This window comes from Notamacropus eugenii, chromosome 2 (genome assembly GCF_028372415.1).
Source record: "Notamacropus eugenii isolate mMacEug1 chromosome 2, mMacEug1.pri_v2, whole genome shotgun sequence".
Lineage (NCBI taxonomy): Eukaryota > Metazoa > Chordata > Mammalia > Diprotodontia > Macropodidae > Notamacropus > Notamacropus eugenii.
Genome location: NC_092873.1, coordinates 267,588,709 through 267,616,062, shown reverse-complemented (window position 1 = coordinate 267,616,062; position 27,354 = coordinate 267,588,709). Strand labels below are relative to the sequence as shown.

Below are 27,354 nucleotides of genomic sequence, written 5' to 3'. Positions count from 1 at the left end.
AGCAAGGCTCAGTCCCCGTCTCCCGGCCCCGCCCTTTCTCTCTCTGGCTTCTGACCACCTCCCAGGCTCCGCCTCTTCGAGGCCCAGGGCCCGCCCCTCCCGAGGCCCTGCTCTCCCTGGCCCCGCCCCTCCCGAGCCCCTGCTCTCCCTGGCCTCTGTCCATCTCCCAGGCCCCGCCTCTCCCAGGCCCCTCCCGAGGCCCTGCTCTCCCCGGCCAAGCCCCTCTCCCAGGCTCCGCCTCTTCAAAGCCCCGGGCCCACCCCTCCCGAGGCCCTGCTTCCCCAGGCCCCGCCCCTCCCGAGCCCCTGCTCTCCCTGGCCTCTGTCCATCTCCCAGGCCCCGCCTCTCCCAGGCCCCTCCCGAGGCCCTGCTCTCCCCGGCCAAGCCCCTCTCCCAGGCTCCGCCTCTTCAAAGCCCCGGGCCCACCCCTCCCGAGGCCCTGCTTCCCCAGGCCCCGCCCCTCCCGAGCCCCTGCTCTCCCTGGCCTCTGTCCATCTCCCAGGCCCCGCCTCTCCCAGGCCCCTCCCGAGGCCCTGCTCTCCCCGGCCGAGCCCCTCTCCCAGGCTCCGCCCCACCCTGCCTCAGGTCCCCGGAAGGGGAGCTTCCTCCCCTCCACCCCCAGCCCTTTTCCAAGATGGCGGTGGCTGCTCTTTCCTGGCTCTTGGGGCGGTGGTGAAAGGGGATATGAAAGAAGGCCAGGTATCGGGGATTGGTGGTGCCGAGGAAGGGGACCTGGGCCCAGGTTCGAGGTGGGGAGAGGAGGGCAAGGAAGCCCCCGAAGTCGAACGGGCGCGGGGGCGGGGTAGCGTGGGGCTGGGAGATGGAGGGGACGGAGGCGGGGGCGTCCTGAGCTGCTCCCAGTCTGACGGGGGCCCGCAGGGGTCATGGACGGGCGCGTGGGGGAGGGCGGCCGAGGAGAGGGGGCGGGGAGGCTCGCGGTCTCCCCCGGGCGCCGGGTCCGCCCCCTCCAGGTGAGCTGGCGCTTGCTCGCGGATGCTGGGGCGCTGCTCCCCCGTCTTTCTCCCCCGCCTCCTCGGTCCGTGGGGGTCGGGGTGAGAGTCGGCCTCGCTGCTCCGACCTCGAGGGCTCCCGGGGCTGCCGATCGCTCCGGCTCCCGGGTGGCACCTGCCTAGCCGGGGAGGGGGGGGAGGGGAAGCTGCTGCTGCTTCTGCTCGGCTCCTTCGGGCCCTTCCCTGCCAGGCTCTGGCTTTGCCACGTCCCCAACCCCCTTCTTGCAGCTGGGTGCTTTCCCAAGCCCTGGGGCGGTCTGTCCTGTTGGGGATGGGGGTGAGAAGGGATTTGGGAGCTCTTCTCTGGGCCGAGATGTGGCTTCCAGGGCAAGGAGACATTCCTCCCCTACTGGAATTCCCCAGGGCATCCAGAGTGGTCCTGGCCCTCCCCCCCCAGCCTACCTTTCACCACATTCATCTCCTGGAAAACAGACTTGTCTGACGGCAGGCTCTTTCCCCCCACGACTGGGAATCTCATTTCCTTAATCCTAAAGGAAGCCAAGACTTGTGTTTCTCTTCTCCCAGGCAGAATCCAGGTGTCCCTTGGGATCGTAATGTTAATAATAGTTCTCCTTTGTATAGTACTTTCAGGCTTCTGCACAACAACTCTGAAATAGGGAGGGTCACTATTATTATCCCCATATTACAGGTCAGGAAACTGAGGCTCTAGGTAAAGTGACTTACTCAGGGTCATACAGGTAGTAAACATCTGAGCCAGGATTTGAAGTCAGGTCTGAGTCCTAGACCCTTGTTCATTTTAGGACACCAAACTATCTCTCTACAGATGGAGAGAACTTTCCTTTTTCTTTCCAACATTCCCAACTTTAGATGATGCCTCACAGACCTACCCCTCCAGAGCCCCCTGGACCCCCTGGTTCCCTTCAAGCTACAGCCTGAGTCCAGGTGAGTCCTTTGCTCCCCATCAAAGAGTCAGAGATGCTTCTCTCCTAAGCTATCTGGAATTGATTCTGACATACTTATTAGGGATGGAGGTCTGGTTCTGTCCTTACCTGAGTTTTCCCTCACTGTAGCTCCCATCCCTGTTTTTCTGACCACTTCTTTCTGCATGCTGTGTCCTCTTACTTTCCACCCATTTGTTTCTCTGCTTCTTGTCCCCCCAGACACTGACTTTGTCTCTGCTACTTTCACCTTGACCCACCTGGTTTCCCACAGCTTCCCCTGCCTTTACCCTGCTTTACCTCTTCTCAGACTCCATCTCTTTCTGCCCATTTCTAGTCACACTCCAGGATGTTTCGTCGGATTCTAGATCGGCCTTGCACACTGGCCTTGCTTGTGGGCTCCCAGCTGGCTGTCATGATGTACCTGTCCCTTGGTGGTTTCCGTAGCCTTGGTGCCCTGTTTGGTCGAGACCCAGGCCCCACCTTCGATTATTCACGACCCCATGATGTCTATACCAACCTCAGCCGCCTGCCTGGTGCCCCTCCTGCCCCAGGGGCTCCTGTGGCTCCAGAGGCTTTGCCCTACTGCCCTGAGCGCTCTCCCCTCCTAGGTGAGCTGAGAGGGAGGAAGGCACAGGATAGGACAAAGGGCACTGTGGGGTGGGGAGGAAGTGTGTTTGACGAACATGGAGAAATGGGTCTGGGGGCATGACTTAGAAAGATGAGGTCCAGTAGGAGAACTGAAGGTGGTATGGGAAGAAGAAATGGGAAACTGAATTTAGTTCCGGTTGAACTCATTGTGTTCCATTTCCTTCTTCCTTTTCACCTCTTGGGTATACCATGTCTCCAACCCTAGAAAGTTGTTCCCTCACAAGTAATCCTGAGTTTGTCAGTCTCAGTATTCTTGCAATAACATAGTGCTTTCATACTTGATCTCACAATCAGTTGTACCCTTGGTCAAAGAGGAGAGTCTTGTAAGTTGAGAAAATCAGAAATTAGAAGAAACTTCTAGATTTAAAAGCCAAACTCTCAGCTTGATGAATGTCTGTCCTGTTTTTAAGATTCTCCAGGTACCAGAGATTCCAGAACCTTTCTGGAATTTTAGGCCCAAAGCCAGATGGGGTGGCAGCTTCCCTGACCTTACTCTTCCTCTCCTAACAGTGGGTCCTGTGTCAGTGTCCTTTAGCCCTGTGCCATCGATGGCACAGATTTTGGAGAGGAACCCTCGAGTGGAGCTGGGGGGCCGCTACCATCCTGGGGACTGTGAGCCTCGCTCTCGAACTGCCATCATTGTGCCACATCGGGCCCGGGAGCCCCATCTCCGTCTGCTGCTGTACCACCTGCATCCTTTTCTGCAACGTCAGCAGCTGGCCTATGGCATCTATGTCATACATCAGGTACCCTCCATCATCCTTGTTAGAGGCAATATTTAATGCAACATTACAACTTTGTTTCTGTTTTGCATTTACTTTTATCTGTATGTTTGAGAGGTAGTGTCATGTAGTGGATAGAAACCATGCTTTGTTCTTCTGATACATCAATGTCTGGGTGACCCTATGCACATCCCTTAACCTCTCAGGACCCCCAAGAAACTTCTGAAACTCTACACTGACAAATAGTTGTTTTATCTTTATTGGTAGTGCGAGTTGCCTATACTGTCAAATGGTATTGGCCATCCAGGGGCAGCTAGGTGGCACAGTGAATAGAGTGCCAGGCTGAAGACAGGTTTCATCTTGAGTTCAAATCTGACCTCAGACATTTTCTAGATGTGTGACCCAGGGCAAGTCATTTAACCCCTGTTTGCCTCAGTTTCCTCATCTGTAAAATAAACTGCAGAAGAAATGGCAAACCACTCCAGTATCTTTGCCAAGAAAACCCCAAATGAGAGTCAGATATGACTGAAAAGTGACTGACCAATAACAATGTGGTGGGGTATGCCAGTACTTCTTTTCTTTTACCAGATTGTAGTCAGTGAGTATACAGTACCCCTAGTTCTGCTTTGTATTTCATATTAGGACAGTGACATTTAATCAGATAAAACTCCCAGAGGGGAGGATTAAACAGTGCTTCTCAATATCTACTACTGGCCCATTTCATTTCTCCCTCTTCCCAGGGTGATGCTTTCCTTTCATTGGCCCTCCTTTCTTCTGTTTTCACTCCCTCTGAAACCACTCCCAATGAGGCCCTTCTGTTTTTTCTCAGGCTGGAAATGGAACATTCAACAGGGCAAAGCTGCTGAATGTGGGAGTTCGGGAGGCCCTTCGTGATGAAGAGTGGGACTGCCTGTTTCTGCATGATGTGGACTTGCTGCCTGAGAATGATCACAATCTTTATGTCTGTGACCCGGGGGGTCCCAGGCATGTTGCTGTTGCCATGAACAAGTTTGGATATAGGTGTGTGTTTTTAATGATGACTGAGAATTTGGAGGGGAGAGGGTCTTAAAGCAGCAGAGATATCAGAAATCAGTCCCAGATTTGGCTGGACAAAGTTGGGCAAGTTCTCTTAGTGCTGTCTGAGTGTCTCTGTTTTCTTCTAGCCTCCCATACCCCCAGTACTTTGGGGGGGTCTCAGCTCTTACTCCAGATCAGTACCTGAAGATGAATGGCTTCCCCAATGAGTATTGGGGTTGGGGCGGAGAAGATGACGATATTGCCACCAGGTCAGATGGGCTTTGACCCCTGGACATTCCTAAGACCACCATTCCCATCTCCCACCCCCGTTGGCTTGCTTCTAGGCCATCTAGACTCTACCCCACTTGCCTTTCCCCAAGTCATTCCCTGTGACTTCCTCTGGGTCTGGCGTCTCACCAACCATGCATCTTAACCAGCTCTTTCTGCCTCATGTGTTCCCAGTTCTGGCTGGTTTGTGACTGTGATAGAATGAAAACACTCAGAAGCTAGAGAGTGACCTTCAACGTCATTTAGTCTCCTTGCCTTTTGCCAAAATAAGCCCTGTTTTGAAAATTCCAAAGATGGACATTCTAAAGGGGTTTTTCATTCAAAGACACCATAGTGCCTATATTTTAAAATCACATTGCTGTGCTAACCCCTAGCCTTTGCTGGCATCTATGCCCTTCTTGAACATAGTGTTAGTATTAGTGGATTATGTGTTCCCTGCCCTGGATTCATTTCTCCTTCTCCCTCCCACCTGTCAGACCAACAACAAAGATCAGAGTTCAGAATTCTGTCACTGTTTTGCACCCTTCCTGTACCTTGAACTTCCTAAAAATTCCCTTATCTGGGTCACTAATCAGGATATGTTTCACAGCTCCAACCTGTGCTAAAATTTAGGCCCTGTGAATAGTTCTTTAATTCCTGGGCTTTTGCTTTTCTTTTCCTAACACAGGATTCCCAGCTGCCATTTTTCAGGCGTGAAGGGCAACTTCTGGTTTCTGAGAGCTTTTTAGAAATGAGGGCAAGAGGTTGAACAGTAATACCTGCAGGTCCCTAAGGGTGCCTTAGCATCTGTGGAGCTTCAATCATTTTCTTCCCTCTTATTTATTCAGAACACATTCCTTTTTCTAGTTTTCTGGTCATGATCGTAGGCTTATCTTTTTTATTAGGATAAATAAAAACCTTGTAATACTCAATAATTTTATAGTTACCTGTTATAAGCATTCCTTCTTCTTGGCCTGCTCTCCCATTCCCAGACCTATGTAAACTGGCAAGGCAGCTAAGTGGTGCCATGGATAGTATCTTGCCTGGAGTCAGGAAAACCTTAGTTCAAACCCAGCCTCAGACACTTATTAGCTGTGTGACTCTGCGCACGTCTTTTTACCTTGTTTGCCTCTGTTTCCTCATTTGTAAAATGAGATGAAGGAAATGGCAGACCACTTCAGTATCTGCCAAGAAAACCCCAAATGGGGTCATAGAGTAAGACAGGACTGAAAAAAAGAAGCCCTACATCCTCCTAATACCATGTTTTCCACCAGGGTTCGTCTGGCTGGGATGAAGATCTCTCGACCACCCATCTCTGTGGGACACTACAAGATGGTGAAACACCGAGGAGATAAGGGAAATGAAGAAAACCCCCACAGGTAAGGGCTGAGGGTTAGAGAGGTTTGGAGAAGTTCCAGCTTTCTACTTTATTTCCCACTATCCTTCAGGAGTCTTAGGTCTTTACTTCTCACCCCCAGGTTTGACCTCTTGATCCGGACACAACGTTCATGGACACAGGATGGAATGAACTCACTGACTTACCGACTGCTGGCTCGAGAATTGGGCCCACTTTATACCAATATTACAGCAGACATTGGGGTTGATCCCCGTGGCCCCCGGCCTCCCTCAGGTCCCAAATTCCCACCTGGTTCCTCTCAGGCCTTTCGTCATGAAATGCTACAGCGCCGGCCCCCAGCACGGCCTGGTCCTCTGCCTCCTGCCAACCACACTGGTTCCCACTGACAACCCCTCTTTCCATTTGAGATTAGAGGGATGTGTCCTCTCCTGGTCCCCTTTCACTGTTGCCTAAGGGGGTTACCTCTGCTACGCTGTGCTGGAGCTGGGCTCCTGCAGCCCTGGAGGGCCCTACTTCTGAATCCCCCCAAGATAGGGCACAGGACTGATTCACGGATATGTCACACATAATGTTGACTCTCCACCTCTGTGGAGGACCCTGCCACTAGGGTGAGAGTAGGTTAGGACCCTCAGGTTCTCCTGCTCCCTCCTCACTTCCCACCCCCAAGAGGGCTCAGGTCTGACCCTCCTCTCTGGGCCCCTGTGAATATTTATTTTATTTATGGCCCCTGGGGAGGGCGTGATCCCTCCCATCTGGAATTCTCTTCTGGGGTGTCGTCTGGGAACCCTGGGGTTTTTATATATTTTCTAATAAAGGACTCTGTTGTGTCTCTCCTTTGCTCCTATCTTCTCTAACTCATTTACCTGGTCTTGGACTGTCTTTTCCCAAGGCCTGGCCTCTCTTTGGCAGGGACAGGAAGCTTATCACGGGAAAAACAAGCAGCTACTGTCTAATTAGAAGAATTTTATTAGTCCTGACTGGAGCCCCTGGCCTGCAGGGATAAGAAAAAGGCTGTAGGTCAAAGGTCAGAATCATTGCTCAAAACATGAGCTGCAGCCCGGCGCCCACTCTCAATGCAGTCGTTGACAGAAACACCTTCATAAGATGCTCCAGCTAAAGTCAGAGGCAGTTGATGGTTGGCCAGAAACTGGGCAGCTGCCTCTGGAAAAGATACAGAAAACATCAGCTGAATTTTTACTTCCTGACCCTTTATTACTATGTGTCCCACTTCCCACAACTTACCCAGTCTCTGCCAGTGCCCTAAAGTGTATTGGGGGATGCAGCTCTGAAAAGAGAGAAGATCAAGAGGTTAGGGGCGACTTCCTCTCCCCTTTACCCTTTTACCCTTCTCCCCAAACTTACCTTGTGTAGGCCGACCAGGATTTGAGTTGGTTGCTTTTTTATCCCCAACTGTGTGGCAACTGCTTCCTCGGCTTGTTGTTGGAATAGCTCCTGAGGTAACTTATGCCCCCCATCCTCCAGGGCTTGCAGCCAAGCGCCTCCCAGCATCACCTGGCATCAGAAGTAACAGTGAGTAGCCTTTCTCCCCCGTATTCCAACATAAGAAGATGTCTTTAATCACAGAAGGGATGGTAACATCATCTGGGTTAGGCTCATGACCAGGTAAGTGTTTTTAAAAAATCATTCCCTCTGAACTGAATTACCCACAGCAAATAAGCAGCAGAGGTGGAGACTAGTTCAGGTCTTCCATTTCAGGTAACGTTTCAGACACCTTTTGCTGCCTGATAGCCCCCAGTAAGGATACTTTCTCACCGTTACTCTAAGGCTGGAAGGGCTCCCATCCTGTTCGGGGAAGGCAACAGAATCATATACAATTCCCAAGACTCCAGGATCTTCAGAAGATGGCACCAGGTGTCCAAAACCCTGGGGAAGGGGCAAGTATGTCAGTGAGAAGGGGCTCAGACATGCCTGTGTTTTCTTATTCCAAAGTCCCTCCCCTGTTCCCTTTTACCTGGACAGGCAGATGGACCCCTTGATACTGCAGATTCACCACAGCCACAGATACTGCACGAATAGGGGCCAGGGCTTGGGCCAGAGGTGCTGCCTCAGAGGGAAGCAATTCACTTAGTACTGAAGGGAGAGAGACATGGTCATTTGGCACCTTCCTCTAGGGAAGGGCTCCTGGCAACAAGTCCCTGCAGTGGAAGATAAGAGGTAACAAAAGGCTTACTCCTCAATCCCACCCCCAGAGATGGGGAGAACGCTGCTGCCCCACCACCACCCAGGGGGAGTACCCTGTCACCACCCCACTACCTGCAGCAGGGACAGCACTAATGATGTGATCAGCCTCCAGGCTGCTATCTCCCAGAGACACCTGAGAGAGACAGAGACGGGGAAACAGATGGAAGTGGATCAGAGGTATAACTCAGATTCTGGGGGGTGGAGAAAGGCCCATACACTATGGCAGGGTCCTTCCTACACATTCACCTTCTTGCACAAACCTCATGTTTTCATGTTCACAGGCATATCCCTGCACATTGCAAAGAGGATGGATGCTCCTTACTGAAATTCCTGGTGGAGGCATTCATAGTTTAGATCAGGGGTCAGAATCAGGGGAAGAGACGCCTAAGTTGAGGTCAGTAGGGACATACAGTATTCTTTGTACTATACTTAGTCCATTAAGCAAAAAAGCCAGACAGCTCCGAGGGACAGGTTATCTCCAGAACCATTTTTACCTGCCATCGCCCTGACTGGAAGTTGAGTCCACGAACTGCCTGACCCTTTAGAATAGTGACTCCTTGATGAATCAGGTGGGTGCCCAAGGCCTGAGGCAGTGTCTCCAGTCCTCCCCGAAGAGACCACTGGCTCCAACGTTCAGCTCTGGCCTGACTAATGAGAGGTGAATCTAGATGGGGGCTCTGCCCTACAGGAATTAGGGAACACAAGTCAACAGTTTTTCCCAGTCTTCCCTTTAGATCTTAGCTTCCACATCCACTAATCATCCCCTCAGGGCTGTACCTCCTCACCTGCACCCATCAACAACCCCAGCAGAATAGATCGATGAGTCTGCTCAGCCTGAAAGAGACTGGGAAAACAGGAGCGGATACTGAGAACTCTACTGTCTCCTGCAAATACTCCTCGACAAAGACTGTCCATAGCAATGGAAGCCACCTTCATAAAAACACAGGAATGGAGGTGTCAGGCCTTTGGTTCTCCCAGAATTTGCATCCTACCCCTCCCTCAAATGACAGCTTTCTTCCCAAACAGGAGGGCTGAGAAAGTTTTAGGCTTTGGTTCTCCATGGGAAAATGTGCAAGTGAAGGTGAGCAGTGGGGGATATGTTCCCAAAGGAGGACTTGGGTGCTAGACGGTGGGGATGGTGTCCTGGTAGCAGTTTTTGAAGAGAATTTAAGGGAGCTCTATAGTGGAGTCACCTCTGGTCCCAGGCGCCTCTCTGCAAAACTGTGCACAGTCTCATCAGGTTGCATGCCCCGAGGAGTAGTCAGTTCACGAAGCCCAGCCCAGAACAGAGGTTTGGTGAAAGGAGGGGCTGGAAGGAAGAGTCCCCTGTTTTCCAAGGGAAGAAAGAGTCCAGGATGGAGAAGGGTCGGCTGGAAAGGCTCCTCGACCCCAGAGTATTACTTCTACATCTACATGGGATTTTCTATAACCAGGATAAGGGATATGAGAAAAATAAAGGCATCTGAGGTTAAAGAAGCATCCTTGAAACAGGAAATGAGTTTGGGCAGGTGCAGAGGGTGCTAGGGAGAGCAAAAAATAGTTTCTTAATAGAAGAGCCGAGTTAAGGTATTTAAGCTAAGGTAAAACCTACCTGAGGCCAGTAGGCAGAGGGTGCAAGGTTCCCCCGACATACAGGAATCGCTTCTGAGCAGCAGGATGGTTCCCGGGAACCGGCAAAATCGCAGAGTCCAAGCCAAGTTCGGAGACCTGCCCGCCCCCCACCCAAGAATGGAAAATGAGAGACTGCCCCGAGAGAACAGCGTCTGAAAGGGGATCTTCCCTTCACCCTCCCCCTGGCCCCTCACCATCAGCAAAGTCCTAGCTCCCAACTCTCCGGCAGGGCGAATTCCTCGGGGTCCAAGTTCAAAGACGGCTCCATCCTCCCCTCGGACCGACCGTATCCAGCCCCCGAGGCGCTGGCTGGCTTCGATCAGGATTATCTGGGGGAGAGGGGCGAGGGAGGCCCACGGCCACGACACTGCCCTCCCACTCATGGGCAGCACCCCCCAGGGCGCGAGACCCACTCAGGCCAAAGTTGGGGACCCCAAGCTTGCACTTTTCGGGATGAGAGATCGAGGCGGGGAGGTGGGAAAGATGGAGAGGGGCGGGGTACTCACCTTGGGAGGCCAAGCGGCCCGGCTCAAGTGGTAACAGGCGGCCAAGCCGCTGATGCCGCCGCCCAGCACGGCCACGGTCCGGGGCATCAGGGAGCCTGAGGGATCAAGGGGAGGCGGCCGCTGCAGAGAGGGCACGTGGGCAGCGGGCGGCACTCGGGGCCCTCCGGCCGGCGGCGGACACCCGACCCTCTACCCCCGGGCCTCCTGCTGCCTGGCCCGGCCGGGCCCACCCCGGACCCCTGAGGAGCTCGAAGCCCAAGACTCACCGAGAGAAGCCGGGAGACAGAAGGAACAAGGGCTGGGGGAGGCGGGGAACGGAGGGGTCGCAAGGTTCCGGCGGCCCCGCCCCCAGGAGCTGGTCCGGGGAGCAGATAAGGGCCGCGCCCCGCGCTATCTGACCCTACAGGATCCAGGGAGGCCCGAGCGGAGGCTCCGGCCCCAGCAGGGCGCGCCCCGGCCTCCTCTCATGGCCCAGAGGCCCGGGTCACTGGCCCGGCCTCCCTTTTCCGCAGGACCCGGGAGTCCCTTCTGCCTCGCCGTCCACGTACTCTCGGGAGGCTCGCTCCGGACCGAGGTACTTTCGTGGGTTCGGATTGGCGGGGTCAGAAACCCCTCGGTAGGCTGTACCAATAAAAACGCCGAGTCACCGGGCTTCTTCCGCACGGGGCGGGGCCAACTGCCGGCGAGTTTTTTAACCCGTCAGTGCCCAGCCGCCTTAGGAGTGCGGGTCCGGGATGCAGCCCGAGAGAACTAGGGGCCCCTAGGCACAGCCCCCGGGGACAGGGCGTGTGGCAGGGGAGCTGGGGCCGCCGGAGGCCGGGACCGTGGGGAGAGGGCTCCATCAACAGCAGGCTGATGTTAGCAACAGGCCGGGCCTGCGGGAGCCGAGGGCGCCCGGCAACGCAGCCCGTGTTTGTCAACAGGGAGGGGGCAGGCTGGGCCTCGGGCTCGGCCCCCGGCTCTCCTCCCCCAGCCCTCCACGACCCCGCGAGTCTCCGAGGGTCACTGGGGCAGGCCCCAGGCTCCCGCAGGGGCTGCAGGGATCCAGGAGAGGGGCCTTTCCCCCAGGTCTTGACCGTAAACAGACACTTGGCTTCTTTTTTCCTATTAAATTTATTCACAAAAAGTGAGACTGAGGCGGGAATGGGGGCTGTACATGGGCAAGAGGTCGGGCAGCTCTGTACACGGGGCTGGGAGGCTGGGGAAGCCTCCAGGTGTTAAGGGGTAGTTTTTGTTTTAATAAAAAAAATACAGGGGAGACAGCCCCTCCCAGATTAAAAAGACACAAAAATAGACGTCTCTGAGGTAAATGGGAGGTCTGGGATTTATGGGCTTCAAGAGGGCTTCACAGGTCCCGGGCCTTGGAGGGCATCACAGGCACCGCGCTGGCTCCTGCACCAACTGGTAGAACAGCACGTAGCCCTCGCTGGAGGCCACCTGGTTTTCACTGACAGGGGAGACACTGGAGAATGGGGGGGACAGGCCCAGGGAGGTGGTTGGTGATTCAGTCACCTCCCTGTCCAGTTCCCCAGAACCCGGAGGTTAGGAGAATCACAACCACCCCAAAACTGATACCCTCCTCCCCTTTCCCTCCCTTCCCCATACTGACACTCCCATTCTGGACCTGAGCATCAGACAGGTGTTGAGGAAATTCTGGGATAACAATGAGAGAAGGGAGCTGTCCTCACCGAGAGTCATTGTAGACATGCCAACCAGTCTGGCCCCGACACAGGGCTGTGTAGTGACCATAGTGGACACTGCCGGAGTGGTTGCAAAGGGCATACAGCTGGTACACCGGACTCCCTGTAGAGTTGAAGCTATTTAAGTCCTTCCCTGGGCACTAGAGTCCCCTGGTAGTCCATCTCCTTTCCCTCTCCACCTCCCAGGGAGCCACTCAACCAGACTTACCAGCTTTATCACTGGCAAAGTCCCCTAGGCTCAGTCGCTGCAGGGGGAAGTCAACTCCAACAGAACTTTTTTTAATAGAGCCTCGAGATGCAGAAAACCGATTCAGGTCTAAGCCCCAGTTAAGGAACATGGAGTGAGGGGAAACAAGGTGGGAGGTTTGTGAACTAAAGCTATTGACTCTGTGTAGAGCACCTGGTGGGAAGTCATGCACTGCCCCCACCCCAAGGAAGACCAGATCCCCTTCACACCCTACTTCTCTTAGGGCAATCTCTGCAACCTCAGAGTATTGGAAGAAGCTAAGGAGAGTGCTACAGGAGCACTAACAGATGAGCAATGAGTGAGGGGGAAGGGAGGAGTGGAGAGGCCATCAAGAGCAGGATACGGAGCACAAGAATCCGGGGGAACCTTTGCACAGTCAGCTTTTTGGTGCTCCGGGTTCTCTGCCGACATCTGTCACACACCTGCATGGCAAAGTCCCACATCCTTATCGTGTTCAAGCTGTCTATTGTCTATGCCCTCCATTCATTTAGTATCCTGCAATCCGTCCCTTATGCCCACCTGACAGAGGGACATTAATGATTACACCGCCCCCATGAATAGACTTGTGAAGCATCTCCTAATTCTCCCCTCACTAAGTGACTATGGCTCTGCCTCCCTTCCCCGACTGCTACATACCGGGGCATTCTCTGACTCTAATTCTTCCTCCTTGGTGAAGAGGCTGAAACAATCCCGAAGAGACACCTTCCCCCCAGCAAACCCTTTCTGGAGAAAAAGGGAAAGAGTATCCATATATCCATTTGACTACCTCCAACCCAGGACTCACCCAACATGTTTATCACATCACCTTCAGGTACCCTCCCCCTAGGGGGTCAACTCCCTCACTCCTGAACCTAGAGGAATAAGTCTAGTTAGGGTCCAAGTATATATAGCTAAAAAAGCATAGTGTTACAAGTGCAAAGACAGATACATGTTTACTCATCACTAACACAGATGACAGAAAAACAAACAATGAAAATCCAAGATGGCAGGCTGGGAATAGGCTCCATTAAGGTCACAGACCCAATCCCCCTAAACCCTCACCTTAGGGATAGGCAGGGACAGGTCACAAAAAACCTCAAAGGTTGTGGAGCGATACCCACAGGCCTGGCACTTGAGGCAACTTTTCAACTGACCAACAAACAGGTCTAGAAAACAAAAGGTATCAGGGAGATGAGTTTTAGCCCTGAAGTCCCACCTGTCCAAAATGCCCATCCCCATTTCTATTGCTAATATTAGCCCCCAGCTTTTTATACTGCCCATATTTCCTCACCTCTATAGTGTATTTCAGGCTTCCCAGCCCCCCTCCCCATTTCTTCACCTCATCCCTGTTATGTTCTCCCATTCACCCTGCCTTCATACCCACGATTTTGCTGTCCTCTCGATCCAAGTATCTTTTCCACATTAGATTGGCTCGCTCGTCATCACTGTCACAGAGCATGGAAAACAGTCCTGAGGCCCCAGGAAGACAGGGCACCAGCCTCAGGCTGCTCTCTCTCTCACTAGAACAGACCCCACTCTTAAGTGCCCCCAAGTGAGCCTCCTTGCTTCTTCACTAACCTTGTAGGAGGTAAGGGCATTACGGAACGTCTCATAGGTCAAGGAAGATGAAACAAAGATAAAGACATGAACACACAAAGAGAGAGAGAGAAGGCTTTTCTTCTGTTTCTCATTTCTTCTACCCCATTTCTCATGTGTGGGAGTCCCTAGCTCTCCTCTAACCCTTTCTGCTCCCTCTTCCTAAAGGCTTCTGCCAGGCCAACTCCCTATTTTCCCCTCAATCCCTTTCTGTAGCATTCACCTTCTCCCAACTTCATTCCATCCCTGCCTTTGCCCCACCTTGAGAAAGGGTCAATTCTAACCCTTCATTCCTAAGCCTAATGAGCTTATATACAGAAAATATGAATAAACTAATAGATTTGCAAGTAAGGAAGGGGGATCAGGATAAGAAGGAAGGCTCTCCTCTTACCTCAGCTCAGGCTCTTCAAGGAGGGCCCCCCCTCGACGGGGTAGAGAGGGGGCTGGGGTATCAGCCAGGATGGGTGGGGCACGGCGGCCCCTCCGGTTGATCTCTAGATGTAGCCGCTCCATGAGGAGCTTCAGGAACTCCTGGGCATCCTGCTGGCTATAGCCAAACAGTGACTGGTGGACACTGACTCTATCCAACCCATCCCCCTTCCCCAGAGAGCATCCCACACCTGGATAAGGATTATCTACAGATTCATGAGTGACATTTTAAGAATCCTCCTATCTTACCTCTGCTTAGGGCTGCCCTGCCCTGTCCCACCCCTACCCCTCACAGACCTGGCCAGAGGGAAGTTCTTCCTCCTACCAGACCCCCACCTGTATCCGGAGAAGGAAGGGACATATTTCTGGAAGACAGTGCGGAAACGTGTAGGGTTCACAGCTTCACAGGAGTCAGGGTGCCACAGAGCTCCCAGCACATCTGCAAAGGCTGTTATGGGATGATGGACAAAGGTGAACCAACGAAGAGGGAGGTGGAAAGGGGGTACTGAAGGAGAAAAGTTGCCTTTTTAGGATTAGTGGACATTATGGTGAGGGCAGATACATGTATTTGTTGATGGAGGTGGCAGTGGTATCAAGGGTAGTTTTCAAAGATTGGAGAATTTGGGGTGGAATGAGCAAAGGGATCACTGGACTAGGAATGATAAAACCTATATTCTAATGCTGGTTCAGCCACTTACTAGCTGGGTAATCTTGGGAAAGTCATTTAATCTCTTTGAGCCTCAGTTTCCTCATCTGCAAAATGGGGATAATACCTGCTCTACCTACCTCACAGGAATATTGTCAGAATCAAATGAGATAATAGATGTGAATGCAATCTGAAAAACTTAGGCATCACACAAATACAAAATGCTAATTATATTAATCACATATAAAATAATAAATGTAAAGTATGTTACTACTACATAAGGAAAATAACGAGGTTATGGGGAATGAATCAGAATATGTTCCCTTACCTTCAGTAAGTTCTTGATGGGCCCGGCCCCCACCAGGCACCTCTTGCCGAAAGTCTCTCCTAAGACAAAAGTCCCGAAGTGGCCTTGTGCTGCTCAGACACTGTAACACGGCATTCAGGAAGCACTGTGGAACACATCAGGTCCTCTATTCAGGCCCACCTCCAGAAAGAGCAAGCACACTGCTCTTCCTCATCTCAAGTTATCAGTTTTGTCACTTCCCTCCCCCTTGTCTTGTTGCCAGGGATTGGGGGGTACTCACCGTATTACCCAGGTTCCGAAGACCAACATGTCCAGACCCCAAGAGCAGTGTGTGATGAGCCTAGGAAAAGGGCACAAAGCTGAGCTGAAGGCTCCCAGACACCACAACAAAACGCCCAACCTGTCTTCCCCCTCCAAGAGAGCTGACACGTAGTGCCCTTTTCCTGTCCTCTGCCTTACACCCAGCCCCTCCAGAGGTCCCTTTTGTCCCCCTACCTCATTGGCCAGGAGGAGTATCCCCAGCACAGCTGTGTGCATCACTGACTGTGCCATTGCTGTCCCACCTCCTAGCCCACTCCGGTTCTGCCCAGCCAGTCGGCGCTGAAGCTCCCTGGGCAGTTCCCCTAGCACTGGCATGACTCCCCATGTGCCCCCGGCCTCCACCTTCCTACCCCTATGACCCCCTCCTGCCCCCGTGGCAGACTCCCTTGCTGGCCCCAACTATGCTTAGTTCAGCTAGCACAGCAATAGCTTACTCAGCTATCTGAGACGCCTTCAGATATTCCTAGCCCCACCTTAGCCCCAGAGATTAATTAGCCACAAGCCAAGAGATGGAGGGGGGTGGGGGTGGAGAGGGGAGGTCATTGGGGAATGAAGGGCAGAGAGACTTAAAGAAGAATCCCCAATAGCTAAACTGAATCCCCAGGGACTGATGCAGGACCATATGGTAGGAGATTCTGAGGGGCCTCAGGTGTCCCAGAAAAGGGTCTCGAGAGCCCAGGAAGGGGAGGGAGAAGAGAAGGGGGCTATACCAGCCAGCACTGCCTACATATGACATGAAGCCTGATGAAGAAGTGGGGAAGGGCCTGAGAATGAGGCAAAGTCAGGGAACCCAATGGAGTCAGAAGCCCAGGGGTGTGGGGTTTGGGAGGTATGGCGACTTGATCTGCGTAAGAGTCCTCACCATCTTGTCATCAGGGTGGACAGATTCCAGGGGCCGGGCAGATGTGAGAAAGGGGCCGTGGGTGGGAGCGGGTTCTGACTGAATGGTTATTAGGGTAGGGGGGCCGGCGAAGCCGCCAAGGCGACGGAGAGAGGTGCTTCGTCTCAGCACTGGAGGCTCGGGCCGGAGAGTCAGGCGGCTCAGGGCAGCCCCCAGCTCCCCGCAGCCTCGGTGTCCACCTAAAGCCCCTACGGGCCGCAAGTCCCCACTGCTCACGGACTTGGACCGAGCCAGGTTAGTGCGGGACGGCAAAGGCAGCGCCACAGTGGGAGGTGGTGAGCCGGGCAGGGGTACGCCATGATCAGCCCGGAGAGGGCCCCTGGGGCGCGGGGCTGAGTTCCTCCCCCGCCCCAGCTCCAGCTTCTTGAACCTTTCCTCTGGGGGTCCGGGCCGAGGGGGCAGTGGCCTTAGCATGGGGTTCGGCGCAGGCGCTGGGCTCCGGCGCTCCTTGCTCCTGGCCCGGGAGCCGATGGGTAGCTTGGCTCCCACCCGGGGCTGGACACTGATGGGCTGTTCACGGGCCCGGCCCAGTCGGTGCTCCGAGGCCTGGGGCATAGTGGAGACCCGGGGCAGACCCTGGGAGGAGAGGAAAGGATCAGACCGTGGACCTCTCCCGGGGGCGGTGCCCATGCCCATCTGGGCTGCCCTCCGGGAGGCTGGGTGGATGGCTCTAGCTCCTCTCCCCATTCATTGCCCCGGCACACTCGGCTGAGCGCTAGGGGCTACACAGCCACGAGCCCCAGGCTGTGCCCGGCGATGGGGTCCTAGCCCTGCCGGAGGACACGCCCCTGGGGATCCGGGCCCAGGCAAAGGGAGGCCCGGGGAGCCCACCACCCCATTCTCAGACCTCCGGCCCCCTCCCCCCAGGTGCCTCTGCCCAGGGCCAGGGATGTAGTCGCCGCTGATTGGCTGCGGGTGTTGGAGGCTCCCGGGCCGCCGCGGACAGGCCGCCGGCCATCCTCCCACTTCAGCGGCGGCGTCCCGCCCCCAGCCCAGCCGCTGCGAACGCGGCCCTCCCCCGACGCCGCCGCCGCCGCCGGCACACGGGCCCGTGCCCCCAACCCCCGACGGCGCCCCAGCGGCGGGAGGGCAGCATCGGGCCACCCCCTACCCCCCACCCCCCGTGGCGCTTCAGCCTGTACCTGTCCCCAGCGAGGCGGCAGGGGGCCAGGCGGGCCCGGGCCCCAGTTCAGCGCCACCCCCTCCTGCCCCAGAGAACCCCCCCCGCGGGCCCGGCTGCTGGCCCTGCCGCCGCCGAGGCCGCTCCCGCCGCAGGCGCCACCGCCATCTTTGTTCCTCCCGCCCGGCGCCCGGGCCCGAGCTTCACCCGCAACGAGAGCGCCTGCGCAGCGCAGCATTTGCTCGGACTGCCTCCTTCGCGGCAAGGCGTCGCCCCGCCCCTTGCGTCCCGCGGTGGGTGCCATGGAAACGCAGTCAACTGTAGTAGCTGAGCCTAGAGCCGGACGTCTCCAGGGCCTTGGGCCGGAGTTTTCGCCCGCATCGCTCTGCCGGGCCACTGGGCCTAGGTTCTCTGTCAGACAGGAAAGCTCTGGCTGCCAGGCCCTGCTAGGGGAAGCTGTCAGTCACTAGGAGGGGCGGGTCTTGGCCTTCTCTAAGGCCGATGACAGCTCGGCCTTGCAGGCCAGGAGGGGGCTTTCCTGAGAGGTGCAGCAGGAGCCAGTCCTCCAGTCTAAGCGCAGTCTTCCAATTACGCGGTTCCCACCAGTGTGCAAAACGGTGCTCTCCACCAGGATGCAGTGATGGACAAGGACCAAGAAGCCAACGTCCTGTCAGTGGTGGGAAACCCAAGGACCAAGTGACTGGGAAATGCAGAGCAGGGCTGGGCAAGGGCAGAAGAGATTCGGAGCGCTAGGAGCCAGCGGTTTTTACGGAAGCTTTTTCCTACCCCCTTGAACCCAGACCTCTAGCACCCTCCCATGTAACAGAAGTCTGTGTAGGTACCAGGCACTGTAAGTACACTCCTGCCTCACCCGGCACCCATCACCTCCGAGAAGGGGATCAGGAATGGTGACTACATGGGCAGAGATCTGTGCTTGTCTAGAAGGCTGTTCTCTGGCTTCTGGACAATTTGCATTACTTCATACCCCGTCTTCCCAAGTTTCATTCTCTTCAGCCTTTTCCTGATAGGCATCTGCTTTGTCTCCAGTTTCTCAGAGCCACTACAAATGGTTTTTGTCCATATAGGATCTTTCCCTTAGTCTTTGATCTCCTTAGGATACATATGCCTAGTAGTTGAGATGGCTGGGTCAAAGGGTATTTACACGCTATTGATTTTTCTAGTATAGTTTCAAATTGTTTTCTAGAACTGTTATATTGGATAAGATAATGGAGTGCCTGTATCACCACAAAAATAACTACGTTTCCCATTTGCACTACTTGTCATCTTTGCCAATATGATGGATGTGAGGGGAAGCCTTAGTTTAACTGGAATTTGTCTTAAGTTAGTGATTTGGAACACCATCAAATGTTTGTTGATGGGTTGCATTTCTACTGCCTGTCCATTCTGAATAACTGAAAAAATCAATGAAGGTTCTAGAGAGGAACATAAAACATGCCACCCTCTCACCAGAGAAAAGGAGGGGGCTACTGGGACATTTCTCCTCCTCTCTCCACATTAAGGAAAAATACCCTTGTAACTATAATTAATCAAGCAAAACAAATTCTCACATTAGCAACATCCCAAAAAAATTTCAATCTGTAACCTAAATCTATGACCTCTCTGTCAGGAGGTGAATAGCATTCCTCATCACTGATGAGCCCTCTGGTTATTGATCAGAGTTCTTAAGAAGTCTTTCAAAGTTGTATTTACAATGTTGTTGTCAATGTTCTGTTCACTCTCCATGGGTTCATTCATGTCTTGGGTTCATCTGAAACCATCCCCTTTATATGTTTTACACACACACACACACACACACACCCCATAATATGTCAAGCCAATTGACTTTTACTTTCCAGTTGTTTTTCACCACAAGAAAAGCTATATTTTTTGCTTTGGGGTTCTTTTTCTCTGTCAGATATTGAGTCTCATAAGTTTCTCTACAAAAGGATTTTATCAGAGAAAGGAATGCATTTTAGGCATGGGGAAAGGCTTAGACACACATGGAGGCAAAAAGCAGAGCCTAAACAACTAACAGTCTATTGTGCCTGGAATATAGAATATGAGAAAAGCAGCAGTATTAAGTAAGACTGAAGAGTGAAGGATCATAAACACTAGGCTGAAAAATTTGTATTTTATCTTCTGTATCAGAAACAGCCACTGCAACTTGCCCACTTCATGCCCACTGCCAACTGTTAACTGCTGACACCTCTTCCCTCTGCCCCCAATTCTTCCTCAAGCAAAAATGAATGAGACAGGAACCAGGAGAAGCAGCTTTTATTCAAGGAGAACGCAGCTACTGCCTTCAGCAGAGGAGGTGACACAAATTTTCTTGTAGCTTCTCTCTCTCCAGGATCCTCACACCTTTCCAAATAGTGGGGAAGTGGTAGAATCATGGTCCCAATGTCTGCCAGGTGCTCTCAGCCCTGTCCCAAGTGATGCCAGACTATGAGTAGGGGCAAAGCTTATTTAGAACAATGCGACCCAGAGGTCCAGTCACTGCAACTTCAAGGCTAAAGGCAGAGAAGGCCCACTGGATCAGCTGGGTAGATGAAGGTAGTGAAGGAGGAGGCAGGAGCCAAGTACATCAGAAGTTCAGGCAGAGACATTATTTATCTTTGTGGTGGATCACCCCCTTCTGGATCAGATCTGGGATCTCTACTGCCAGCCAAGGGCCCAACTGCAGAATAAAGAAGCCATAGAAATTTCACTGCATACTTTGCCCCAACAGAAATTCCAATCTTGAGAGATTCTTTGGGGGAATCTAGCAACATTTCCGACCCTTTATGACTCTCAGCTGCCTTTCTTACGCCACCTCTGGCCATTACACCTGACGCTTATTTTTATATATGGTATCTATAGATGTAGATCACCATGTACCACCACACTTACCCCTAAAGCCATGAGATGAGCCAGTCCAAACTTTGGTACATTCCTAGCCCACAAAGGTTTGAAGTGTTCAGTCAGGCATATTTTGCCACCCCTGAAGGAGAGAAGGAAAGTGAGAAGACCTGAGGCTCTCAAACTACAGGGTATAACAGCAACGGGAAAGCAAATGGAGAGAAATGTCCCTCCCCTGTCTTGCAAGTTAAGCCAAGATAAGGGCCAATTAACTTTTCCCCATCCCATCCTTTGCAAAGCGTAGGTTAAAAACCCCTCTGACATGAAAGACATTAGATTGAGCTCCCCTGCTCCCAACATTTTCCCATGTCCAATTCAGTCCCAACCTATACATCTTTGCCGTCTTTCCGTCCAGTTCAGGGACAGCAATCTCTGGTGCAGTAGAGGGATATGTAATCGGGATCTAGAAGAATAAAAGAATTACAAACTTCCCCATGCAGGGTTCTATAACCCTGGCTGTTGGTTAGCAATGCTTGCCCCAAAGTACCCATATCTCCTCAAATCCCGGTTTCATCCCTTTATTCAATAGTTTTCCTTAGTCCAAAAGGCTAATTTGCATGTTGAGAGCTCCCCTATTTCCCCCACCACCATATTTTCTATCCCACCACACTCACATCAAACTCGAGGTCAAACTCATACTTAAGTAGGTCATGGATGTACCAGCATTTTCCAAACCATCTGTAATAAATTCCAAGATTTCAGACCCACTTCTCTTCCCCTCTTTTCTACCCATACCACACAGACTCTTTAGCTTGGGTTAGAGGCCTGGAAAGACCACTGTGGGGTAGGAATTAGAAAAAAATGGAAACCTGGGAGTTGTGCTTGAAGCATTACCCAAGCAACTAGGTTGATTAGGAAAGAGAAGGAATACGGGAAAGCAACCCTCCATATGAGATAAGGGGTGCCAGACCCCTAATCCTACCCCCTCTAGCACCTTTACCCCACCCCTCCCCAGAAGCCATGCCTACCGGGTCCCTTCCTTGTTGGACTCCAGCCGAAACCAGTCATTGTCAGCATTCTTATTATTCTCCACGTACTAGAGGTACAGAGGGATTATAGGATCAGACACTTAAAAGCTGGAAAACACTTCAAAGGTCATCTAGTCCAACCCATCCCTGTTGGGATATTTACAAAATTACCAACAAGTAGTCATAAAGCCTTCACTTGAAAATCTCCAGTGATGGGAAACTTGAAAACACCTCTGAAGCAGCTTAGAGGGAAGAAACTTCTCCTTTCACCATGGAGAAATGTGACCATATGGCTGTCTCAGAATAGCCTAACAATCCCTGGGGTCTTGACGTGGGTCACCTTTGACCATGCCAAAGGCTGAGGTCCCAGACTGACATCAGATAGAGCAGATCTCTGGGAATCTGTAACTCAGCCTTGGTATGAGTCCTAGTTCTTCTATTCACTATGTGACCCTGTCATACAATCTTCTGATTCCCAGACTCCATACTTGTACGCTGGGGATAATAATATTTAGACCACTTCATTTTGAAGAACAAATGAGAAAATGTTCAAAAAGCAGTAAAAATTGAGTTATTCTCTCCCTTGCTCTGGCTAGGTACTATCAAAGAGGTACTTCTTGTAGGGCAGAGCAGATGCCCCTTTGAAGAAACCAAGAGGCCTTTCTTCAAAACACCCAGACAAGTATCAGCAGGAAGATTTTGGCTTTGCAAATGACAGATATTTAGTACACTATAATCTTTTTTGCAAAGCACTTTTCTGGCAACCATGTGAGGTAAGTACTCCAAATTGTATGATCTGTTTTTCACAAAATGAGAATACTGAAGATTGGAGAAATTAAGTGATGTGCCTGAGGTAACTATTAAGTAGTAATGCTAGGATTTAAACTTAGGTCTGGTAGGCCAGTTTGGGACCTCCCCAGCCAGTCATAGGCCCAACTACAACACAAGGGATCCACAGAATTTCTACTCCACACTTTTACTGTAACAGAAAATTTCATTGGGGGAGTTGGAGGGGAAAGTGGGGAAAGAATTTAGAGATATCTCTATCTCCTAAAACTCTGAGATTCCTCATAGCAAAAGGCTCTTTTCATGAAACCTATTCTAGGGACCAATTAACATTATGGGCCTACTGTGTGTCAGGCACTATGCTAAGTAAGTATTAGAGAAACAAAAGTAAGAGAGAGTCTCTGCTCTTAAGAAGCCCACAGATGGGAAATGACAGACAAATAACTAAGTTAAAACAAATCATAAAAACATATACGGGATAAGTTGAACATAATCAACAGAGGGAAGGCACTAGAATTAAGAATGATGAGAAAGGTTTCCCTGTAGGAGGAATTTTTGCTGGAGCTTGAAGGAAGCCAAGGAAGTGAGAGGTGGAAGATAAAAAAGGAGAGCATTCCATGCAAGGGAAACAGACAGTTTGGAAATGCCGAGTCAGAAAATGGAGTGTTTTATTTGAAAAACCACAAAGAGGCCACTCCTTAACTAAGGAGTATGTGAAGGGCTGTAAGGTAGAAGACTGGAAAGGGGAAGAGAAGGTTATAAAAGGCTTTAATGCCAAAAAGAGGATTTTATATCTGATCCTAGAGATAAGACAACCACTGAAGTTGATTTCATGGGGGTGGGGTTCAAGAAGTGACATGATCAGATCCGAATTTTAGGAGGATCACTTTGACAGCTGAGTGTAGGGATGATTGGAGTGGGGAGAGATTTGTGGCAGGCAGACCCCCCAGTAAGCTAATGCAAAATTAAGGCCCTGAAAGGTGAAATCACACAGCTGTATACGAACACAGCAAAAACCAAGTTTTCTGATTTCCAGTTTAGTGAGCTACACACAACACCAGTTACCTTCCTGTTTGACTAGTGAAGAACCCAGCTTCAATTTAATTCAACAGATACTTAATATGATTTATGTGTAAGGTACTGAGTTGCTGAGAATAAAAAAGACAAATATGAAACAGTTCCTGCCTTCAAGGAACTTCTAGTTTACTGGGAATATCTTTAAAATATTTATACAGATGAATACGAGATATTTTGGGGAGGAAAACAACCTAATCAGAGACCTTGAATAAGAAGAGGCACTTAAGTTAAGTCTTTTAAGGAAGCTAGGGATTCTAAGTGGGAGTAGTATAGTAGCTTCTAGAAATGGGGAAAGCCTGTGCAAAGCTAGAGAGATAAAGGCTATATAGTAAGTCAAACAATTTAGCTAAAACTTTTAGTTTGAGGTGGCCCAAGGGAAAGAAGGACTAGACCTAGAGTCAAGAAAACATTCGTGACCCTGGATATGTCAACACAACATCGGCTACCTTCCTGTTTTATTAGAGAAGGGCCTAGCTTCAATTTAATTCAATGGACACTTTCCCTCAGTTTCCTAAATTGTAAAATTGAGATAAAAGGACCCATCTCCTAGAGTTACTGGGAGAATTAAAAGAATAGTATTTCTAAAGTGCTTACTTAGTACAGTGCCTGGTACAGAGTGGTTGCTCTGTGAAAATATCATATATTTAAATATGTAAAATAATTTAATGCAAATATTATTACTTAAACACTATCAACATTACAATTGTTAATTATTATAGTGTATAGGGAATAACGTGAAGTTGTAGAGACTTTAAAAGCCAGTCTTAAGAACTCTCTATTTTATTTTTGAGCATTAGTAAATCACCAAAGATTTTGAGGAGGGAAATGATTTGGCTGGATGTATATTTTAGGAATATTAACTGGCTAGCTGGGTGGAGTTACACTGAACTTGGGAGGATGTTACAGTAGTCCAGGCAAGACTCAGTAAGGATCTGAACCGCAGGGGCCGTACTGTGACTGGAGAGGGGAAGAAGGGTCGAGGAGCCCCCCGGCCTGCGCTGTGAGCCTGGGGGGGCAGCGCCCTCAAATACAAACAGGAGAATCTGGAGACGGACTGAGTTTAATGGGGGGCCGAGCTCGGCTTCGGACACGTCCGCTGCCTTTGAGGGGAGCTGGGGGCTGTCAGAACAGCATCTCTCCGGCCAAAGCTCCACGCTCTCCCTTCTCTCCGGGAGCTCCCTGCCCGAGGTGGCCGCATTCCCCGGGGCAGGAAGTCGGAACGGAGCCGAGGGCGCAGGGTCCCACGTAAGGACCCCGGTGCTGGCCTTCCCGAGGCTTCCTCCGGGGCACACTCCTGGGCAGGAGGGACACGTCACGTTCCTGCAAGCACCCCACCAACGCTCTGAGCCTAAGGGGGCGCCGATCAAGGTCCCCGAGGCCCGTGTCTCGGAAGGTGGAAACTTTCTCTCCCACTCTTCCTTCAGAAAGCTGCATCTTGGGGGTCTGGGGGAGAGGGCCCCCCCACAAAAAAAACCGGAAGCAGCTTCCGCCCGGAGCCTATTCCCGAAGAACCCATTTCTCCACATTCCCTCTCCCCCAATCCAGACGACCGAAGAATCATTACCAACCCGGATGAGAGCCTGATATTCTTCTTTGAGTCGCTGCACCCACAGCTCCCGATCCCGAGGCCCGGCGTTCGTTTTCAGCACCGGGATCTCGGACACAACACGCCGGGTGGCCTCGTCCGCCATCTTAGATCAGGGCACACGGCAACCCGGAAGTGTTCTTTCTATGGGTCTACTCAGCCTCCATCGTCCTTACTAAGGAAAGCTAGAACGCCATTGGGCAGGGTGATAGTCATTCGAACACTGTCCTTTGCCGATGCGTACGTGTGTTTGCCCCTTTGCCCGTGAGTGAAACGAGAGACGAAGAAGGTATTTTCACGGCAGCTAGTCATTGAGGTCACCAAAAATGACGCACCATTTCCGCTCATGCTCAGTGAGCTCTTTCTAGAAAACACCCAACACCAAGAGTAAACGTGGCAGCTTCCCGGCTATTCCGTCACCTTAGTTCATCTTCCTATCTCGTGTGAGTGCCAGAGGTTCTCTTGAACCCAAGATCCGCAGGACTCATCACAGAGAAAGGTTACCAAGTAACTTCCCCACCCCCTACAGCGTAAAACGTACATACGCGGCTCCTTGTCCAAACTGAGCATGCCCGACCCGACAACCGCCTCTCTCCTACCGAGCGAGGGCGGGGCGGAGCCAGAGCCCATCAGCCAATCACAGTTAATTGAGCGCTTGCCCTGATTGAGCCCGAGCCGGGCCTGTGAGGTCATAGAATCCCAGAGCCCAAACAAGTACACGTGGTTCCTTTCATGGATGTGTCAAGTCTGCATGCGTTTATTAAAAGCCCACGAAGGGCCAAGTGCTTTGGGCACACGGAAAGGCAAACCCAGCCCCTGCCCTCCGCGATTCACAATTTAGTGGGGGAGGAGACCCGCGGATCCCTCCGTACCCCCAGGACGGGGAATGGGAGGCCCTTGTAGTGCCCAGCACGAAGAGGACCCGGGAAGGGTTTCTCGCAGACGGTCTAGACGTAGGTGCCCCCGCTTTGGTTCAGCTCACCGCCCAGCCGCCCCTTTTCTTCCCGTGGGGGCTTCACGCCCTTGATCTCTGACTTTGGCTCGCCGGAGCTAACCCTCCCACCGTCGTGGCTCGCGGCGCGGTCTCTCTCTTCTGGTCTGCTAATGCACCTCTTTACCCTTTTATTACGTCCCCACTCCTCTGGGGCGTTGCTGCGTGCAGCCCGCGTGCCCACTGCCCTCCCTGCTGTCGCTTGGGTGACTCCAGAGTTTGAGTCCTTCACAGCCATATGTCATCAGGAAAAGATGCAGACAGCATAATGCTTATTGCTCATGGACCAGATACTGAGAAAGAGGCAGCAGGACACAACAAAATGGTAGCGTTAAGATTCTGCAAGATTCCTGGAAAGAGGCAAGAACAGAGGTAACTTCCTTCAGTGGCTCTCAGATATCAGCTCAGTATAAGATAGCTGGAGAAGGGAAGAGGAGGCACAAGCATCACTAAGCACCTACAGTGTGCCAAGCACTGTGCTAGGTGCTTCACAAATATTCCCATTTGATCCTCACAACCAGGTAATGTGTTATGATTATCCTCATTTTACAGCTGAGGAAATTGAGGCACTCAAGGGTCAAGGGATTTGCCTAGAGTCTGAGTAAGTAAAGCTGGATTTCAACTCAGGTCTTCCTGCCTCCAGACCTAGAACCCTCTCCACTCTCTCGCTTCTCACTGGAGAACCAGTGTCATTAGATTTGGCTGGTCACACAGAGAGAGCCTGCGCTTTCATGGGTTGGTATCAGGAAGGCTCCCAGAAATTTGGCACGATCAGTTGTGCGCGTGTGCGTGTGTTTTCGGCCTTCGTTGCTGAAGAAGACCATGCCATCAGGGAAATGATGAAAAATGGACAACCGTCCTACTGGAGGAGGAGGAATATATGGATTGCTATCTTTATCTTTGACGGATGAAATGCTGATGCATTCCCTTCTAGCACCTAGCATATGATGACCCAATCCAATCCAATCAACATTTATTGAACACCTACTGTGTGCCAGGTATTGTGCTGAGTGCTGGGGATACTGTTAATAAAGACAGTGCCTGTCCTTAAGGAGGCAGAAAGGGGCAGGGTAGGTGAAAGGAGCAAGAATCTTGCTCTGTGGAGTTGAAACTAGGCAGAGCAGCAAATACAAAGTAGAGTGACTTGAAAATACAATTTCTGCCCTCTATAAAGGAAGGTAAAGTCCTCCAATCAGAGGGGAGAGGGAGATGGTGTCATCAAGGCTAGAGTTAGTAGCATGATGATGAGATTAGAAGTAATGAGCTTATCCTGGGAAGAATTAAATGGGTGAATTTTGATTTATTGACCCATGAGGTCACAGACTCACTGGAGTATTGGAATATAAAGATTTGGTTGAGATAAAGGCATATAGGTAGTTATTGATATCCTCTTGATCATTTTATGGTGGTAATAATGTCTGATTTTTGCAGTTGTTTGACATCTCTTTTTTCAAATTGTTTAAGAAGGTCTCCCTCAGTTCTCTCATAATTACTGCCTCCAGCATAGCTCTCCCCTGGATAGATTGGATTTTTATCATGCTGTTCTTGTCTATGTTTGCTT

The 27,354-nt window shown here is 51.7% G+C and overlaps 5 protein-coding genes across 11 annotated transcripts in view; 2 read left to right on the top strand and 3 right to left on the bottom strand.

Moving 5' to 3' along the window:
- The first annotated feature begins 471 nt into the window (after positions 1 to 471).
- Positions 472 to 6,756, top strand: B4GALT3 (beta-1,4-galactosyltransferase 3). Of its 4 annotated transcripts, none has more exons than XM_072643983.1 (8): positions 472 to 699; positions 1,839 to 1,913; positions 2,247 to 2,520; positions 3,071 to 3,306; positions 4,112 to 4,302; positions 4,446 to 4,568; positions 5,841 to 5,945; positions 6,045 to 6,756. In XM_072643983.1, the coding sequence occupies exons 3-8, from the start codon at positions 2,259 to 2,261 to the stop codon at positions 6,307 to 6,309; spliced, it is 1,182 nt and encodes a 393-aa protein (XP_072500084.1). In that variant the 5' UTR covers positions 472 to 699; positions 1,839 to 1,913; positions 2,247 to 2,258; the 3' UTR covers positions 6,310 to 6,756. The 4 variants fall into 4 exon arrangements, with proteins under 4 accessions (XP_072500084.1, XP_072500086.1, XP_072500085.1 ...); XM_072643985.1 differs by having other exon boundaries at positions 609 to 699; positions 1,795 to 1,913; XM_072643984.1 differs by having other exon boundaries at positions 623 to 749.
- A 115-nt stretch (positions 6,757 to 6,871) lies between these two features.
- On the bottom strand, positions 6,872 to 10,846 carry PPOX (protoporphyrinogen oxidase). Its single transcript, XM_072643977.1, has 13 exons — positions 10,509 to 10,846; positions 10,243 to 10,337; positions 9,931 to 10,065; positions 9,717 to 9,832; positions 9,319 to 9,451; positions 8,911 to 9,055; positions 8,620 to 8,807; positions 8,198 to 8,258; positions 7,896 to 8,014; positions 7,697 to 7,807; positions 7,286 to 7,435; positions 7,166 to 7,208; positions 6,872 to 7,084 (listed from the first exon to the last, which is right to left on the bottom strand). The coding sequence occupies exons 2-13, from the start codon at positions 10,327 to 10,329 to the stop codon at positions 6,942 to 6,944; spliced, it is 1,431 nt and encodes a 476-aa protein (XP_072500078.1). The 5' UTR covers positions 10,330 to 10,337; positions 10,509 to 10,846; the 3' UTR covers positions 6,872 to 6,941.
- Positions 10,847 to 11,169: 323 nt separating this feature from the next.
- USP21 (ubiquitin specific peptidase 21) lies at positions 11,170 to 17,599 on the bottom strand. Of its 4 annotated transcripts, XM_072643973.1 has the most exons (14): positions 17,511 to 17,599; positions 16,330 to 16,944; positions 15,427 to 15,486; positions 15,168 to 15,291; positions 14,530 to 14,641; positions 14,156 to 14,311; positions 13,747 to 13,776; positions 13,549 to 13,613; positions 13,231 to 13,334; positions 12,826 to 12,912; positions 12,533 to 12,611; positions 12,151 to 12,258; positions 11,931 to 12,045; positions 11,170 to 11,704 (listed from the first exon to the last, which is right to left on the bottom strand). In XM_072643973.1, the coding sequence occupies exons 2-14, from the start codon at positions 16,921 to 16,923 to the stop codon at positions 11,614 to 11,616; spliced, it is 1,725 nt and encodes a 574-aa protein (XP_072500074.1). In that variant the 5' UTR covers positions 16,924 to 16,944; positions 17,511 to 17,599; the 3' UTR covers positions 11,170 to 11,613. The 4 variants fall into 4 exon arrangements, with proteins under 4 accessions (XP_072500074.1, XP_072500075.1, XP_072500076.1 ...); XM_072643974.1 differs by lacking the exon at positions 13,747 to 13,776; XM_072643975.1 differs by lacking the exon at positions 17,511 to 17,599 and having other exon boundaries at positions 16,330 to 17,171.
- Positions 17,600 to 19,746: 2,147 nt separating this feature from the next.
- Positions 19,747 to 25,403, bottom strand: UFC1 (ubiquitin-fold modifier conjugating enzyme 1). The gene is made up of 6 exons (XM_072644002.1): positions 24,786 to 25,403; positions 21,355 to 21,422; positions 21,001 to 21,064; positions 20,713 to 20,789; positions 20,378 to 20,468; positions 19,747 to 20,165 (listed from the first exon to the last, which is right to left on the bottom strand). The coding sequence occupies exons 1-6, from the start codon at positions 24,906 to 24,908 to the stop codon at positions 20,094 to 20,096; spliced, it is 495 nt and encodes a 164-aa protein (XP_072500103.1). The 5' UTR covers positions 24,909 to 25,403; the 3' UTR covers positions 19,747 to 20,093.
- A 743-nt stretch (positions 25,404 to 26,146) lies between these two features.
- Positions 26,147 to 27,354, top strand: part of DEDD (death effector domain containing) — a 36,564-nt gene continuing 35,356 nt past the window's right edge. The window contains exon 1 of the mRNA XM_072643994.1: positions 26,147 to 26,165. The gene's annotated coding sequence lies outside the window, so the exon portion shown is untranslated. The remainder of the gene's footprint in view (positions 26,166 to 27,354) is intronic.